Source organism: Teleopsis dalmanni, unplaced genomic scaffold, assembly GCF_002237135.1.
Source record: "Teleopsis dalmanni isolate 2A unplaced genomic scaffold, ASM223713v2 unscaffolded_contig_0243, whole genome shotgun sequence".
Lineage (NCBI taxonomy): Eukaryota > Metazoa > Arthropoda > Insecta > Diptera > Diopsidae > Teleopsis > Teleopsis dalmanni.
The window spans coordinates 1-16,145 of NW_024031625.1; the positions used below are offsets into that span (position 1 = coordinate 1).

General features: G+C 36.3%; 2 protein-coding genes and 1 long non-coding RNA gene across 4 annotated transcripts; 2 read left to right on the forward strand and 1 right to left on the reverse strand.

Annotated features, from left to right (window-relative positions):
* Nucleotides 1-262: 262 nt before the first annotated feature.
* LOC119663241 lies at nt 263-2,511 on the forward strand. Of its 2 annotated transcripts, XR_005250994.1 has the most exons (3): nt 263-396; nt 1,869-2,364; nt 2,425-2,511. It is a non-coding gene; the product is annotated as an uncharacterized LOC119663241 (long non-coding RNA). The 2 variants fall into 2 exon arrangements; XR_005250993.1 differs by having other exon boundaries at nt 1,869-2,511.
* A 1,555-nt stretch (nt 2,512-4,066) lies between these two features.
* Nucleotides 4,067-4,987, forward strand: LOC119663242. The gene has a single exon (XM_038072898.1). The coding sequence runs from the start codon at nt 4,067-4,069 to the stop codon at nt 4,985-4,987; it is 921 nt and encodes a 306-aa protein (XP_037928826.1).
* Nucleotides 4,988-10,450: 5,463 nt separating this feature from the next.
* LOC119663240 lies at nt 10,451-15,843 on the reverse strand. Its single transcript, XM_038072897.1, has 3 exons — nt 14,612-15,843; nt 13,774-14,426; nt 10,451-13,689 (listed from the first exon to the last, which is right to left on the reverse strand). The coding sequence occupies exons 1-3, from the start codon at nt 15,841-15,843 to the stop codon at nt 10,451-10,453; spliced, it is 5,124 nt and encodes a 1,707-aa protein (XP_037928825.1).
* Nucleotides 15,844-16,145: the final 302 nt, after the last annotated feature.

Here is a 16,145-nt window from a genome sequence, read left to right on the forward strand (position 1 = left end):
TTTTATAGTTTTATAGTCTGTAAATAAACAGTTTTAAGATGCCTTATTTTAATTTCTGTTTGAAGTCTAGCACTAAATCCATTTTAATTTACATAATCCTAACCTCATATAAGAAAAAATTTTACAACATTTTGTTCTAAAAGCCTAATGTGGAAGTTGTTTGTCCGAATATTATTATGTACAATATACACTATTAAACATGTCATTTCAATATCAAAGAACATATTTATTGCCACCACTGTAAATGACTGTTGTCAAATGACAACTAAAAAACAAATAAAGTAAATGGGAGAAATTACTTAAATTTAAAAGTAAAGTAAATTATTTAACAAGGCACTCCAATATACAGAGGAAGAGCGTCAGATACGTAAACAAATATTAGCACATTACTCAAAGGTGATACCAACAAAATATTTAAATTGTGAAATTATTGAGAAAGTAGGATTATAATATGTAAAAAAGGCACAAAGTTCTAATAGTTGACGTATTGATTGTATAGTGATTTGAAAGATTAATAACCTCCATTACGAATATTGAAACTCCAGCAAGAAAATTCCAGCAATATTAGTCTATAAATTTCATTGTTAACTATAATCGTCAGTTGATTAAGTTTAATTAAGATATTAACAAATAAAAGTGTTAACTGAAATAGGCCAACGATTCTATTGTATTATCTGTTGTTGTTGCTACTGCTGTAACCAAATGCCCATTTCACAGCAAACACACAAAAGGTTGACAAGACTTGGTATATGGAATGAGATGAGGAAGAAAGTATAAAAACACGATGTAGGTACCGGTATGAAAGTTGTATTTAACATGGGTCCAGGTGAAATACCTACACTTGTCTATAGCAGTTTTGTAACTTCAAAATATCTTGATATTATTAATAAATTTAAATTTTGTTATTACTAGAGAGCACCTAGTCTAAGTTTAATAAGAATTAAGCTGTTTTTATATTTTTCACATATATGTAAGTTTTGTGTAATATAGTAAAGTTAGTACCTTTTAGGTAGTAAAAAGATATCGGAAAACATATTCCCTATGAGTTGAATAATATAAAACTTTATTTGAATAATCCGATATTATCCAACATAACATATCTGCTTCAACATAAAAGAGTCTGTCTGTTTTCGAGGGATAAAAATGAGAACATTTGTAAAAATATTCAAAGTCAGTTCTTTATCAATTCAAATACTGAAAAACGGAAGAACTGACAATATGATATATATAAATATTAATATATTTTCTATATTTCACCCTTAAGTTCCTCTGGAATGAATCACATACCATATTTACTTAACATGAACCTCTGCCAAACAAATTGGTGTTATGCGAGTACCACACTGTCTACATATTCTATTATTGAAGTTTTTACTTCATTATAAACTCAATTAATGAGCAGCGATAAGAATAATTTCTAAATAAAATGAATAGTTCTGTGTCAATCGCAGAACTATAAGTATAATAGTGTAAAAGTATAATATATGCATATGTTTACGGTTATATGAACTCAAATTGAAAATATATAATTTCAATCATTATCACAAAGTATATACCGAATTAGTCTTGTTAAATAATAAAAATAATGTAGCTCATTATTTATTATTTAAATGAATAATAAATGAATACTGAGCACAAATAGTGCTCTAAACAATATAAGAAATAGGTGTGAAAACAGTCTAATGTGTATACTATAAAGATTCTATCTCTTTATATTATTTACCCTCCTTTTTATTCACCTAAGCTACTACCTAGCCACACCTAAGTATCTATATAAAATCATGATTGTAATAATTTCATTAACTAATTAAACTCAAACTAATTTTTAATTAAAAAGAAGTCAATAAAATATTAATTTATACTTATAGGTAATGCTGCTTGTAAATCCTACCAAAGCTGTTACTGTACCATATACAATTTGGAATATCATGACATCACGCGGCTTATTGCTTATTGCTTACAGCTGATTAGGTCTATTAAATTATGCGATATGGAGTCAATGTCGTCACTAAAATACTAGACCTGTCGGATTCTGTATCTGATGTTTTTTTTCGCATTTCATACGAATTACTAGTGCGATGGATGTTAAAAAACTCATTGATGAAATCGAAATTTATTTGACAAAATGTATGCGATAAAAAGAAGGAAATTATTTTTAATCCATTTAAATGTGGGCTTAAAATTTCGAATTTAGATAAAAAAAGACTTAAATAGAAAGTATTATTAACGGGAAGTTTAACCAAATATGCACCTATCCAAGAAGAAATGTTTATGCAAGGCGAATATATGTTACAACCTCTCTAATGACAAATGAAGAGTGATTGTGAAAATAAAAAAGAACAATTTCATTTACAAAGGAAAAATGTACCTATATTTGTATTTTAAAATTTATATACAATATAAGAATATTTATGTCCCATTTAGATATAACTGAACGACATTACTGAGGATATTTTCTTAATAAAATAGAATACTAGAACAAGGAAAGTCACCAATGTTGCAAATTTTATTGTCCATTAAACTAGGGTTCTATCAATTCTGGAAAATAGTTTCATCGCTTATTATGGATTGTAGAAAATAAAAATCTTTTCTATTATAAAAAGTATAACCGAATGTGAAGCAATTTTTCGTTAAATACATATGGTATTTTGAAGTTATCCTTTAATTTTTAATTGAACACTTTATTTATAAGTTTCTTATAAAATTGAGCGATTCTCCAAAATTAAACGAATGTAGATTTAAAGATAATTACGACGAAAATTACGAAGAAAACTGTTTTGCTAATGCAAAGGTTTTTAAATAGTACCAAATTATAAGAAAAATATTTTGTTTTTAAATTGATTATTAATTATTTTATAATTGAAATCATGACATAACAATTAAAAAATTATAAAATGTAACTGACAGGTTTCGAACAGTAGTGAATTGTAAAAACGAAATTTTTAGTTAATTGAATTTTTAGCTGACCATACAGCTGTTTCGAGTAATGGCTGTTTCTAACGAATACTCCATCCTTGTAAATATTTCCTTCTCCTTCCTTCTCATTTTCCCTTCCTCCTCAATGCATTAGGCAAATCTGCTACGCAGATGATTGTCTCATCTACATGAGGTCGAACTTCCCCAGTTGAAACTACATTGAGCTTAACAATTACCTTAGGACTCTCTCTGTTTACTACGTTACTACGGTAAGTGGAAGATTAAGATCAATGCCCTAAGAGGTTCCGTCTTCACGACAGCCCTTATGGGCCAGTGTGCTGATCGCATTTGGACCTTTAAAAGGTGTGCTTTGGATACTGTCAAGATATCGGAAAATATAAGTCCGAGTGCAGTGCTGTTCGAAGACTTTTATGATTTTTATATGTGCGGGAGAAATTTTTTTGTACCTGTGGAGATTTTTTTTATTTTTGTAAATTTTCGTGAATTAAAATTGTAAATGAAAGGTACTGAAGGAGATTAAATAAAAAGATTCAAGATTTTTAACAATTAAAAACAATACATATCCTTGTTTAAATAGTGGTAATAAATTAACATATCAATGAAATACGTGTGATGAAATTAATCGAGCATAGGTGTTCCAACACTCATTTATAATAATTCCAACAATCATCTGCAATACTAAAAAGTTGGACTATATGAATAACGGCAGCTTTATACACCGTTAAAATAATGAATACCGAGACGGTGAACAGGTATTTAAAAAGTGACCGCAAGTAAAGGGGAAGATAATCGAGTCCACATTTGAAAAGATCTGTGGCGAACTCGCCACACATACTGCAGCGCCCTCTGTGTGTGAATGTACACGCACTCGCACCATCTGTGGGCAAAAGGAACATTTTTCAATGAGCAGCTAACTTCAGTAACTGGCGACTGGCTTCCTTCTTCTTCCTATTTTGCACGTTTTAGTAACACAACGTTTTTATCATTTTGTAAACATTTGTTATATTTATTTAAAATAAAGTATGTGGTAAAAACCCACATAATTGGTGACCCCGACGCAAATTAAACACATAATTGGAAGCAGCGCAAGTTATTTATTTATTTCATAAAGTCAAAACAAACTTGCACAATGTTGGGTGACGCAATGCTGAACAAAGAAGCAGAAATGTCTAATGCCGACAAAGAAACAACAGCAAAGTCAGCAGCAGCAAGCACGAATTTCACAACAGTAAAAAACGATATTGATGCAGTAAAGTTAACGAATTTGCCTTCATTTTTGCAAACTGACCCGGAGTTATGGTTTACTCAAGTGGACGGATTACTACACATCAATCGCATCACCTCTGATCTATCCAAATTCTACACGGTAATCACAGCACTAGACGGCGAAACGCTTCGTCAAGTTTCAGACATAGCAAAAAATCCGCCAGCTACGGGCAAATATGAAACGTTGAAAAATGAATTAATTTCACGATTTGGGGAGTCGCGTCAGAAACAATTGATTAAATTGCTAACGGATTTAGACGTGTCTAACAAGCGTCCAACGCAGTTGCTTCGAGAGATGAGAGATCTGGCAGCGTCAAATATGTCGGAAGACGCCTTGTCAGCACTTTGGTTGCAGCGATTGCCTAGTAACATTCGTTGCATCTTATCTGCGTGCAGCTCCAAGGATGTTAATCAAATGGCCGAATTGGCAGATAGAATAACTGACAATATGCCCACTCCTCATTATGTTATGGCTACCGCATCTGCAATTAACCGACGCAGTAACACAGAGGAATCAACATTGGAGGCGCGTGTGACAGCGTTAGAAATATCTCTGCAACAAGTGGTAAGTAAACTAAGTGAAATAGCAATAGAGCTCAGACGACCAGCAAACTCACAGGGGCGAAGCAGGGCTCGCAGTTCTAGCAGAACTCAGTTTAAAAGTCAGCGTGAAGATCGAAAAGTCTGTTATTATCACATTAAATTTGGAACAGCTGCAACAAAATGCTTAAAACCATGCGAGTTCGGCTGCCAAACAACTAATATCAAACAGAAGGAAAACTAAAACCGTTGTCGTCCACAAGTGCAGTAAACGACAACGCGCTGGAACACTGCACTGAAGAAGCTCGTTTACATGTAATTGATCGTATCTCAAATATGAAGTTTCTAGTTGACACCGGATCGGCCGTATCCATTATTCCTTTAGCAGCAATCACAGTGAAACGCAACCTAGTGCCAGATGAACTAAAATTATTCGCAGCAAATAATTCATTTATTAAAACGTACGGTACTAAGAGACTTAGCATCAATCTTGGTTTACGACGCAGTTTCAATTGGAACTTCATTATAGCAGACGTCAAATGTCCAATCTTGGGCGCAGATTTTCTGGCGAAATATGGTCTAATTCCAGACATAAAATCAAGACGGTTATTAGACCCGCTTACTACATTGTCGTCATCTGGTGCAATTGAAACCACATCGATACATTCGGTATACACATTGGATCCAAATTCAAGATTCTTTACAGTCGTCAACAAATACATTGATTTGTGCAGTGCAAATAACTATAGCCTACCTGACGCATCTGTAGTCTGCCATCAAATAGTCACTGATGGTCAGCCAGTGCATGAAAGGTCACGCCGTTATTCAACGGAAAAATTAAAGGCAATTCGCGAAGAATTTTCAACGCTGTTGGAGCAAGGAATTATTCGTCCGTCAAACAGTCCGTGGTCGAGTCCAATTCACCTGGTAAAAAAGAAAACAGGTGCTTGGAGAGCCTGCGGTGACTTTAGAAAACTAAATGCGCAAACCAAACCAGATAGGTACCCAATACCATACCTAGACCAAGTAACGGAAAAACTACATGCTAGCAAATTATTTTCAAAGATTGATATACATAGAGCGTACTACAACATACCGATGCAAGCTGATGACATATGCAAAACCGCAGTAAGTACACCCATTGGGTTATTTGAATTTGTAGTCATGCCGTTTGGTCTTAAAAACGCTACGCAAACCTTTCAAAGGTATATGGATTCATTGTTCAGGAAAATGCCATTTGTCTTCTGCTACCTTGACGATATTTTAATATTCTCAGAAAGTGAACAGCAGCATTTGGAACATGTAGAAGCAGTACTGAAAACACTCAATAAGGCCAAGCTTGTCATAAACACCGCTAAGTGCGAGTTCGGAGTTTCACAACTAAGTTTTTTAGGGTATGATGTGTCAGTCGATGGTATCAGCCCGCCTGCAGAACGAGTGAGAGTAATTAATGAATACACGAAGCCATAGACAGTAAAAGAAATTCGTCGTTTTTTGGGAATCCTAAATTATTACCGCAAGTGCATTCCACAGGCCGCCAAATTACAAGCACCTTTAAATGAGCTATTAAAAAATTCAAAAAAGAATGACAACACGCCTATAACATGGACTGCCACGTTAGATGCAGCGTTTGAAAACTGTAAAACAAGTGTAACCGCGTTACCTAAATTAACATTTTTGTCTCCATTAAGTGCAATTCGATTGACATCGGATGCATCAAACAACGCAGTTGGTGCAGTACTGGAACAGCAAGAAGGTGATGTTTGGCGACCGGTTGCGTTTTTCTCTTCGAAGCTCAAGGCAGCGCAGAAGAATTATAGCACGTACGACAGAGAGTTGCTAGCTATATATTTAGCCATCAAAAATTTTAGACATTTACTGGAAGGTAGAAATTTTACAATTCAAACAGATCACAAACCGCTCATTTATGCATTCCAACAAAAGTCAGATAAAGTTTCACCACGTCAACTACGACAACTAAGTTTTATTGCAGAGTTTACAACAAGCATATCATACATAGATGGTAATGACAACATAGTGGCTGATAGTTTATCCAGAATTGATGCAATTAATATGCCTACGGTTATAGATATCGAGATAATTAGCAACCATCAGAAAATAGACGAAGAGCTTAAGCAGCTATTAAATTCAGATTCAGCACTTCAATTACAAAAACTTTTTTTACAACCCGATATGTCAACCTTTTGTGATGTATCAACAGGAATCATCAGACCATATATTCCATCATCACTTCGAAAGAAGACATTTGCACATGCTGGTACTAAGTCAACGACAAAACAACTATGCAGCAAGTACGTGTGGCCGTCAATCCGAAAAGATGTCGCGAATTGGGTACGATCGTGCCAAAGTTGTCAACAAGCAAAAATAAACAGGCATAATAAACTTACGCCACAAGCTTTCAATCCATTGGATCAGCGATTCGATCTTGTACATTTGGACTTAATAATACTTCCCGAATGTGACGGTTACAGATATGCACTAACCATGATGGACAGATTTACACGATGGCCAGAAGTCGTTCCGTTGAAAGATATCACCGCCGATACAGTCGCAGAAAATTTTTACGCACACTGGATATCGCGATTTGGTTCTCCGAAAATCATAACAACTGATCAAGGAACCCAGTTCGAATCAGCTTTATTCAAGGCGCTAGCAAATCGTTTAGGCACGCAAAGAATACGTACATCTCCGTATCACCCAGAATCTAACGGGTTAATTGAGCGATTTCATCGCACTTTAAAAACAGCTCTTATGTCGCGACCTAAACACGCTTGGATACAATTGTTACCATCAGTTTTACTCGGACTTCGATCATCCTATAAAGAAGATATCAACACTTCAGCAGCTGAAATGTTGTATGGAACGACATTACGTCTACCGGGAGAATTTTTTGTGGAAAATAACACGCTTCCGAACGAACAAAAATTCCTAGCAACATTACGCGAGCACATCCAGCAAATACGACCAATTCCGACGTCCAATCATTCTACCAAAGCTGTATTCGTTCATAAAGCATTGGGCGATGCGTCGCATGTATTCGTAAGGGCAGATCATGTAAGGAAACCTTTAGAGCTCCCATACACAGGACCACATAAGGTAATCAAGAAAATCAACGATAGACTTTTTACAGTTGACGTACGCGGTAAGCAGGTTAACATATCAATAAACAGGTTGAAACCGGCCTTTTTCGAGCCAGCAGTAATCGAACCAAAGTTTGCAGAAGTCGACGTAGATTGCAGACCTGTAAAAAAAGGAAAACTGACGCAAACGAAGAAGCAAGTAACCTTTAATGTGAAAGATCCGTTAGAGTAGCAGGTTACAATCAATAGTCAACAAACCAGACCACCGGTCCAGCTATTAAGGGGGGAGTACTGTGGCGAACTCGCCACACATACTGCAGCGCCCTCTGTGTGTGAATGTACACGCACTCGCACCATCTGTGGGCAAAAGGAACATTTTTCAATGAGCAGCTAACTTCAGTAACTGGCGACTGGCTTCCTTCTTCTTCCTATTTTGCACGTTTTAGTAACACAACGTTTTTATCATTTTGTAAACATTTGTTATATTTATTTAAAATAAAGTATGTGGTAAAAACCCACAGATCTTATAACAGTACAATTCCTACATATTTTATTAATATATTAAAAAAAATTGATTTTAAATTTAAAATTTATAAGAAAAATTTTGTTTTGAGGAGAAATCTTGAACACAATAATACGAATCAATTAAAAATTTATGCATATATATATATAATTTAGTTAAACATAAGTTAAGAAAAGAAATTTAAATAATTAAAAACATATTTTTTTGTTATGATATAAAACAATTTATTTTATAAATAAGTAGTAATTGAAGTGAATTTAAAAGCAAATGTTGTTTAAATCAATATCGGTAAATGAAATAAGTGCATATTATTTTTATACAATATTAAAGTTTAAGGAAAATAATTACATATAAATTACAAAAATTATTGAAAAACCTTAAAAGAAATTAATTTATATACCATATATATGGTATATAAATGATATATAATGGTTAAAAATACATATAAAAGCACCACAACATCAAAGAAAATTTCTATAAACTCAAATAATTTAGAGTTTCATTTGTTTCAAATACATTTTTTTTCTTAAAAGTTTCAACCAAAAACAAAGAACATACATATATATCTCGAAAAGACAGATTCTTTCCATATGGGCGAAAGAGATTGCAGACCAAATAGTGAAAGGCGTACGTGAATAAGGCGCGAATTAGCTGTTTATGGCAAACCAGCTTAACTTTGCAGTTGAGCTGGTTGTATAATTATTTATATTTTTAACGTCTAATCAATGAAATAATTGGAATTGTCTAAGCGGCTTGTTATGATTGCAGTCACGTCATGGCAATTGTTGTTGCTTTTAATGCAAAATGAAGTGAGATGCTAGTGTCAAATTTTCATTTTGTATTGAAAGCAACTACAGAGTGTTGGATGGCTTTCCTTCGACACCGTATGGTTCGAAGGTCTGATGCACAAACTATGCCACTTCGGCTTCCTTACAACACTCTGTAGTGTTATCCACCAGTTCCTTTCTAATAGATCCTTTGACAGGTAAGTTCGAGAATACTTCGTAAAACCGAATACGAACAGCACTACTATAGAATACTATTTGTTTCATAAAAAAATGTTTGAAAACCTTTCTGTTTTTAAAGAATCCTTATTATTCCATTAGCAATATATATTATGGACACATAATTAAGAAAATATTGGGAAAAGTGTACATAACCTTCTTAAAATTTATTATATAAAGAAATATTAGGGGTATTCAGGATGTCTGTGCATCCTTGCAAACTCAAATAATCGAGAACACACGTTGTGCATATTAGTCTTGAAAATATTTAGAACAGATGATGTTTGTTTACGTATTTATTTGCTTGTAAAATATAACTCAGATTCGATAATTTGGCATATAATAATTTCCACTAATGCCAAAAACAAGTGAAAAGCAGAATACATTGACATTGTCCGACATTGTTGATGGTAAAGTAAATAAAAAAAGAAACAATTGCACAAAATCATAAAATTACAAAATAACAAAATCAAAACAAACTTAACAGTTTCGCTGAAGTATAGAGTCTTCAAAATCAAATATGCAAGAGGTAATTGATGTTAAAAATATTGTCTTGAATATTGTCTTGCAAATCAAGTGCAGAATTATAAGAAAAGAAATTGTTTTTGTAAAATCAAATAAATTTGTACATGCAACGATGCACAGACATCTTGAATACACCTATTGTACATTTTTTTTTTTATAGTTTTATAGTCTGTGTTATTGACCAATTTTTAATAGCAAAACAAGTTATTTGTGTGTATTGTGATGTAATGTAATGTAATGTAATGCTTTAAAATCTTAAAACAAATTTATTAATTTCTAATACTTAAAATTAATTATTTTTTCACTTACTTTTGGTCGTGACAACCGCCTTGCCTCTACCGGAACTCAAAAACAAAAGCCAAGCACAAATGACAATCAGCTGACACATGAACTGACAGTTCATGTGTGCACTGGGTTGCATTTTCTAATTATAGCTGCACGGTTGCAACGACCAAAGCAAGTTTACAAACATTTTACGCACATTAACCTTTGGGTATGGAGTGGAGTTCTAACATTCTCCCCCCAGTATCTCTTTAATAAGAATACGACTTACTCTAAACTGCCGCTCCACGAACATCTAATACGGCTAATTTTGCAGCAGGTCTATGATATTGCCCTCGAGTAGTCTGCACTATGGCGCTCCTGGTCTGCCCGTCCCTTGCTTTAATGGCACTAATTACAATTCCTTTCGGCCATGTGTAGCGAGGAGAATTTGGGTCAACAATAATGACGACATCACCTGCTTCGATGGGTTTTATCTTACCAAACCATTTCGTCCGTCTTGTCATCGTTGGAAGCACCTCTTGTATCCATTTTTTCCAGAACCGATCGGCAAGGTATTGCGAATGCCTCCAGGAGGATTTTACGTGCTCGTCGTTAGTATCGAACTTCTCCGGCGGCTTGTTCCCGGAAGATGACCCCAACAAGAAATGATTCGGAGTTAACGCTTCTTCGCTTGCTGTTTCAATCGACAAATAAGTGAGCGGTCTGCTATTTATGATTGATTCTACCTCGCAGAACAGGTTATGCATCTTTTCATCATTAATTTTTGCTTGCGGGCTTATTATTGCTCCTAACACTGTTTTTATGGATCGCACCATCCGCTCCCACGCTCCACCCATGTGCGGCGCAGCTGGTGGAAGAAAAACCCATTGTGTTTCCGGACTTGTAAATTCAGCTTGCAATTCATTGAAGTCCACGTTTCTTATTGATTCTCGTAACTCCTTTTCAGCTGCTGTTAAGTTTGTTCCATTGTCACTATAGATGACATTCGGCACTCCTCTTCGGGCTATGAAATTTCGTATCACTATACAACACGAGCTGGCTGACAGGCTATAAGCTATCTCCAAATGCACTGCTCGACACGTAAGGCATGTAAAAACGACGCCATAGCGCTTCTCTGAGCGTCTTCCTACTGTTACAGTATACGGGCCAAAATAATCTATTCCAACATGTGAGAATGGTCGGGAGTATGCTGATAGTCGTGCTTCTGGTAACACACTCATCTCCGGCGGCTTTGGACTCGCATCGCGAACCTTGCAATGTTGGCAATTATTTCTTACCTGCTTTAACAGTCTACGCAGTCCCGGAATGTGGTATTTCTGAAAGATTTCGTTAACCACCGTTTCATGATTTAGGTGTTTCCATTTTCGATGATACCAGTCTACGATCAACTTAGTTATGTAGTTTTTCCTTGATAGTATAATTGGGAATTTGGTTGAATCAGCGATGCATACGGCTTTATCTAATCTACCTTTCAATCTTAAAACATTCTGTGCATCTATGAATGGTGAAAGTTTTCGCAAAGGGCTACTTTTAGAAAGAGTAATATTAGCGTCTCTACTTAATGCAGTCATTTCTTTCTTGTAATCCTGTAACTGGGCTGTTTGGTACAAGAAATTTTCACTCCATTTCAGTTCCTCAACTGACAAGCATTGGTTTACAGATTTCTTCTTTTTCATTTCATTAGTTGATAGTAAAGACATAAATCTTTTCACATAGGCCATGCATCGAACTAAACGTTCCCACTTTGAAAATCGGTAGACATCTATGAGAGGTTCCTCCTCTGCTACATGAGCCACCAACAATCGTTGCTTTCTGATTTCAGCATCTTCGTTATATTTCTGTACGCCAACATTATTTGGCCAACAAGTTTCTGCTTCATACAGGAACTTCGGTCCCTTATACCAAGGGTTTTTCCAAGTAAAGTCTGGATTACTAGTTTGTTTTGTAGCCAAGTCCGCAACATTTAATTTTGTAGGAACGTACCGCCATTGTTCTGCTTCGGACAACTCCTGGATTTCTGCTATGCGGAACATTACAAATTGTTTGTAATCTCGTGGGTCAGATTTTATCCACGATAGAACAGCCTTTGAATCGCTCCAATACGTTATACTGGTCACTTTCAAGTCTATTGCCCTTTTTATGTTGTTTCCTAAGCGTGCTCCCAATTCCGCCGCGAGTAATTCCAGTCTTGGAATTGATATTGGTCGTAATGGTGCAACTTTTGCTTTAGAACATATCAAGGAAACATCTATGTTGTTGCGATTCTTCGCTCTTAGGTACACCACCGCTGCATATGCAACCTCACTTGCGTCCACAAAGACATGCAATTCAATGGAGTCTGCATCCTTATTAACCGTAGCGAAGTAACATCTCGGTATCTTCACATTTTTCACACCGCCAAGCAGCGACAGCCATTTGTTCCACTCATCAACTAGCTCATTAGGAATAGCGTCATCCCAGCTAACTCCACTTCGCCAAACTTTTTGAAACAAAATTTTTACGTCAATAATGTAAAAGGTAAGCATCCCTAAAGGGTCGAATATTGACATCATCAATCGTAGCAACTCTCTCTTCGCAGGTAATCTATATCCACTTAGAACATCCTCAGTGGCTTTGGTAAACTTCAGATCAAATGTGAGCATATCAGTGTCGGTTTGCCAATGGATTCCCAATACCTTCTCTGCCTCAAATGTATGGTCTATACGCCTTCCAGCCGAGCAAAATTGAAATTCCTGGCCTTGGTTACCTATAGCTTTCAGCACTGCGTTAGAATTTGAAACCCAATTGCGAATATGGAAATTTGCTTTCTTATGAATATTTCTAACCTCATTGACTAGATTAATCGCTTCCTCCACTGTGTCGACGCTATCCAGCATGTCATCTACATAATGCCTTTGTAAAATACATTTCACTGCTCGCGGAAACTCGGTTTCGTATTCGCGTGCATTACTATTTTTTACCAGTTGTGCCAACGATGGTGAACATGTTGCCCCAAAACTCATAACTTGTAGCAAATAAACGTCTGGTGGTCTGCTATCGTCACAATTTCTCCACAGGAAGCGTTGTGAATGTTGATCTTCTTCTTTCACGAGTACTCGATGAAACATCTCTTTAATGTCGCCACTTCTACCAATTTTTCCGATTCTGAAATTAACAAGAACATCTACCAACGAAGTGAGCAGATCTGGACCTTTCTCCAAACACGCATTTAACGAGACTCCGTCATATTGTGCAGCTGCATCCCACACTAGTCTTTGCTTTTGTGGTTTATTCGGATTACTGACTGTAAACATCGGTAAGTACCATTTACGTGGATAATACCCCTCGGCTTCGTTAGATTTCAGCTGGCGTATATAACCTTTCGCCTTCATGTCATCGATGTGATCACATACCCAGCTTTGCAATGTTACATTGGATTGCAGCTTGCGCTCAAAGCACTGAAGTCTACGCAACGCCATTAAGTAATTATCCGGCATAGTAATGTTATTTGATTTCCAAAGCAATCTTGCTACAAAGTATTCACCATTTCGACTTATTTTTGATTGCATACTTTTTTGTTGTTCCAACTCCATATTTTCTAGTTTTTTCTTACTTTCAATAACGTTTTCATTACTGACAAAATCTTTCACTAAACGCTGCAAACTTAGATCATCATCGCATTCACAGATGTGTAAATTTAACGTTTCCCTAATAGTATTAGGTTCGTGCTTAATTATTCCATATATGGTCCACCCGAGTCGAGTTTTCGTTGCAGCTGGCTCATTCTTGCCTCCCTCTCTGAACTTCATTGGCATAGCTACCTCTTTATTGCTTAGGCCGTTTATCATTCGAGGCCTAACGTTTTGATACGATTCTACTGGTAGTCCCTTTAAATGTTTATACTTATCGGTAAGTTCTGTCATATTTAAAGATTGCTCGGGTAGCTCCAGCTTAGCTACTGAACGCACATTGCACAACGAATACCTTTTACCTTCGCGTATTTTGGAGACTTGCAGGTTGACCAGCTCAGAATCAGGTTCCTTGCGTACCGTACCATCTGTCCATCGTAAACAAAGATCTTTCGTTTCACCTTTAATCCGCAGTTGTCTTAATACGTCTTTTTCTATTAACGTTGGACCAGATCCGTCATCCAGAAAGGCATAAATGTTGCAGGTAACACCATTTCCATATATTGTAACTGGAACAATTCTGTACAGCGCTTGTGAAGTTAGTTGATGATGAACCGCCAACGTTTCATTTGCCCCACTTGCAGTTGAATTATTTGTTTATGTAGCAATGGGTGATGTTTCATGTTGCAATTGTGTATACCGCACTCTCGGGTCCTCTTGCACGTTCGAAAATCATGCTGCAGTAGACATCTTCCACATAGTCTCATTTCACGCACTACGTTCCACCTCGCGTCTGTTTTTAGTGTTTTAAACTTTGCACACTTTTTCAACGCATGTGCCTCCTTGCAATAAAAGCATGCTAGAATTTTGTGCTTATCGCCTACTGCACCCTGAGGTTCTTCTTCGTGAAAATTAATGCGTTGCGCTTTGCGCCTTTCATTATCTACACTGGCTCCAGCACTAAAAACTGGCGATACCTTACTTGCTGCTTCTGCTAGTTCATATATCCAGTTGCCGAATGTTTTAAGTGTTACATTGATATTACGCGATGCAACAGCCCACTGCAATCGCATCTGCGGTGGTAGTTTTTCCACAAGCTCTTGGATAAGCAACGGGTTCACTAAGTGTGAATGCAACTCTGACGCCTCCATAGTTGCGATCAGATTCTTTACCTCTAAGGCGAACGTAACAATTGTGTCCAGTTTATTTATATTAATGTACACTGCTCGAATTTTAGTAATTAAGTTATTGATTATGTGTTCTGGTCTTCCAAATACCATTTGAAGAGTTGACATTATTTCCGGCACTAATGCTGGTATCATGAGCCTACTGCTAACATATTCAAGTGCCTTACCCTTAAGGGCACGTTGCAATCGTAAAAGATTCTCGTCTTCACTGAAACCGCATAAACGTGTTGAATTGCTGAAACTGCTGTAGAAAAGTGGCCACTCTTCCGGTTTTCCGGTAAATATAGGCAAATCTCGTGGAACGACATGACGCGCATTAATTTGTTCTATCATCAGCGCCGGTATAACTTTCGATACTGCTTGGGCTTCCGCCCTATCAGCTGAACCACCCAACTGAACACCACAACCTTCGTTTGGCTTGCTGTCATCGTTGTTCATACCAACCTGCTTCTTCACCCATTCTAGCGTCCTATGTGTCCTTACCTCACTCATGCCTTCACCCTTAACATCATCCTCGCCTACATACTTCAGCATTATTGTACGTTTCTTTTCTATATATTTCATTTCGGCTTTTCTTTGCTCTTCTAAGTACTGCAGTTCGATTCTCATGCTGTTTCTTGACATGATTGAACCGCCCTTACTTACCAAGTCCTCCTCACTTGGTGCCTTATTCGGAACCGCTTCTGAAACCTGCATTACCGTGTTGCATTTTTCGCAACTCCAAGGCAGGTCTGCAATGCTGTCATCCACGCCCACGCATGCAAAATGACTCCATTGGTCACATGCGTCGCATTGCACCATCTTTCCAGTCTTCACCTTTTTGCACACGGCACATTGTACAGTCGACTTCTGGCTGCCGGATGACATATTTTTCTTTTATATGTGTTCCCGATTAAAAGGATTTTTTCGGATTTCTTTCCAGGCAAATCGCCACACTATTTTCTTTTCTCGATTACCGCAAGATTTTTACAGCTTGCCACAAAAATTTTAAAGTTTGTTATTGACCAATTTTTAATAGCAAAACAAGTTATTTGTGTGTATTGTGATGTAATGTAATGCTTTAAAATCTTAAAACAAATTTATTAATTTCTAATACTTAAAATTAATTATTTTTTCACTTACTTTTGGTCGTGACAACCGCCTTGCCTCTACCGGAACTCAAAAACAAA

Bases quoted from the DNA above. Each gene is read 5' to 3' on its own strand.
- LOC119663242 (XM_038072898.1), top strand. From the start codon at position 4,067: ATGTTGGGTGACGCAATGCTGAACAAAGAAGCAGAAATGTCTAATGCC.
- LOC119663240 (XM_038072897.1), bottom strand. From the start codon at position 15,843: ATGTCATCCGGCAGCCAGAAGTCGACTGTACAATGTGCCGTGTGCAAA. The intron at 14,427-14,611 runs GTGTGCAAAGTT...TTCAACTGCAAG, and splicing joins GAGGCACATGCGTTGAAAAA to TGGGGCAAATGAAACGTTGG. The intron at 13,690-13,773 runs GTAAGAAAAAAC...AATACTTTGTAG, and splicing joins TAATGAAAACGTTATTGAAA to CAAGATTGCTTTGGAAATCA.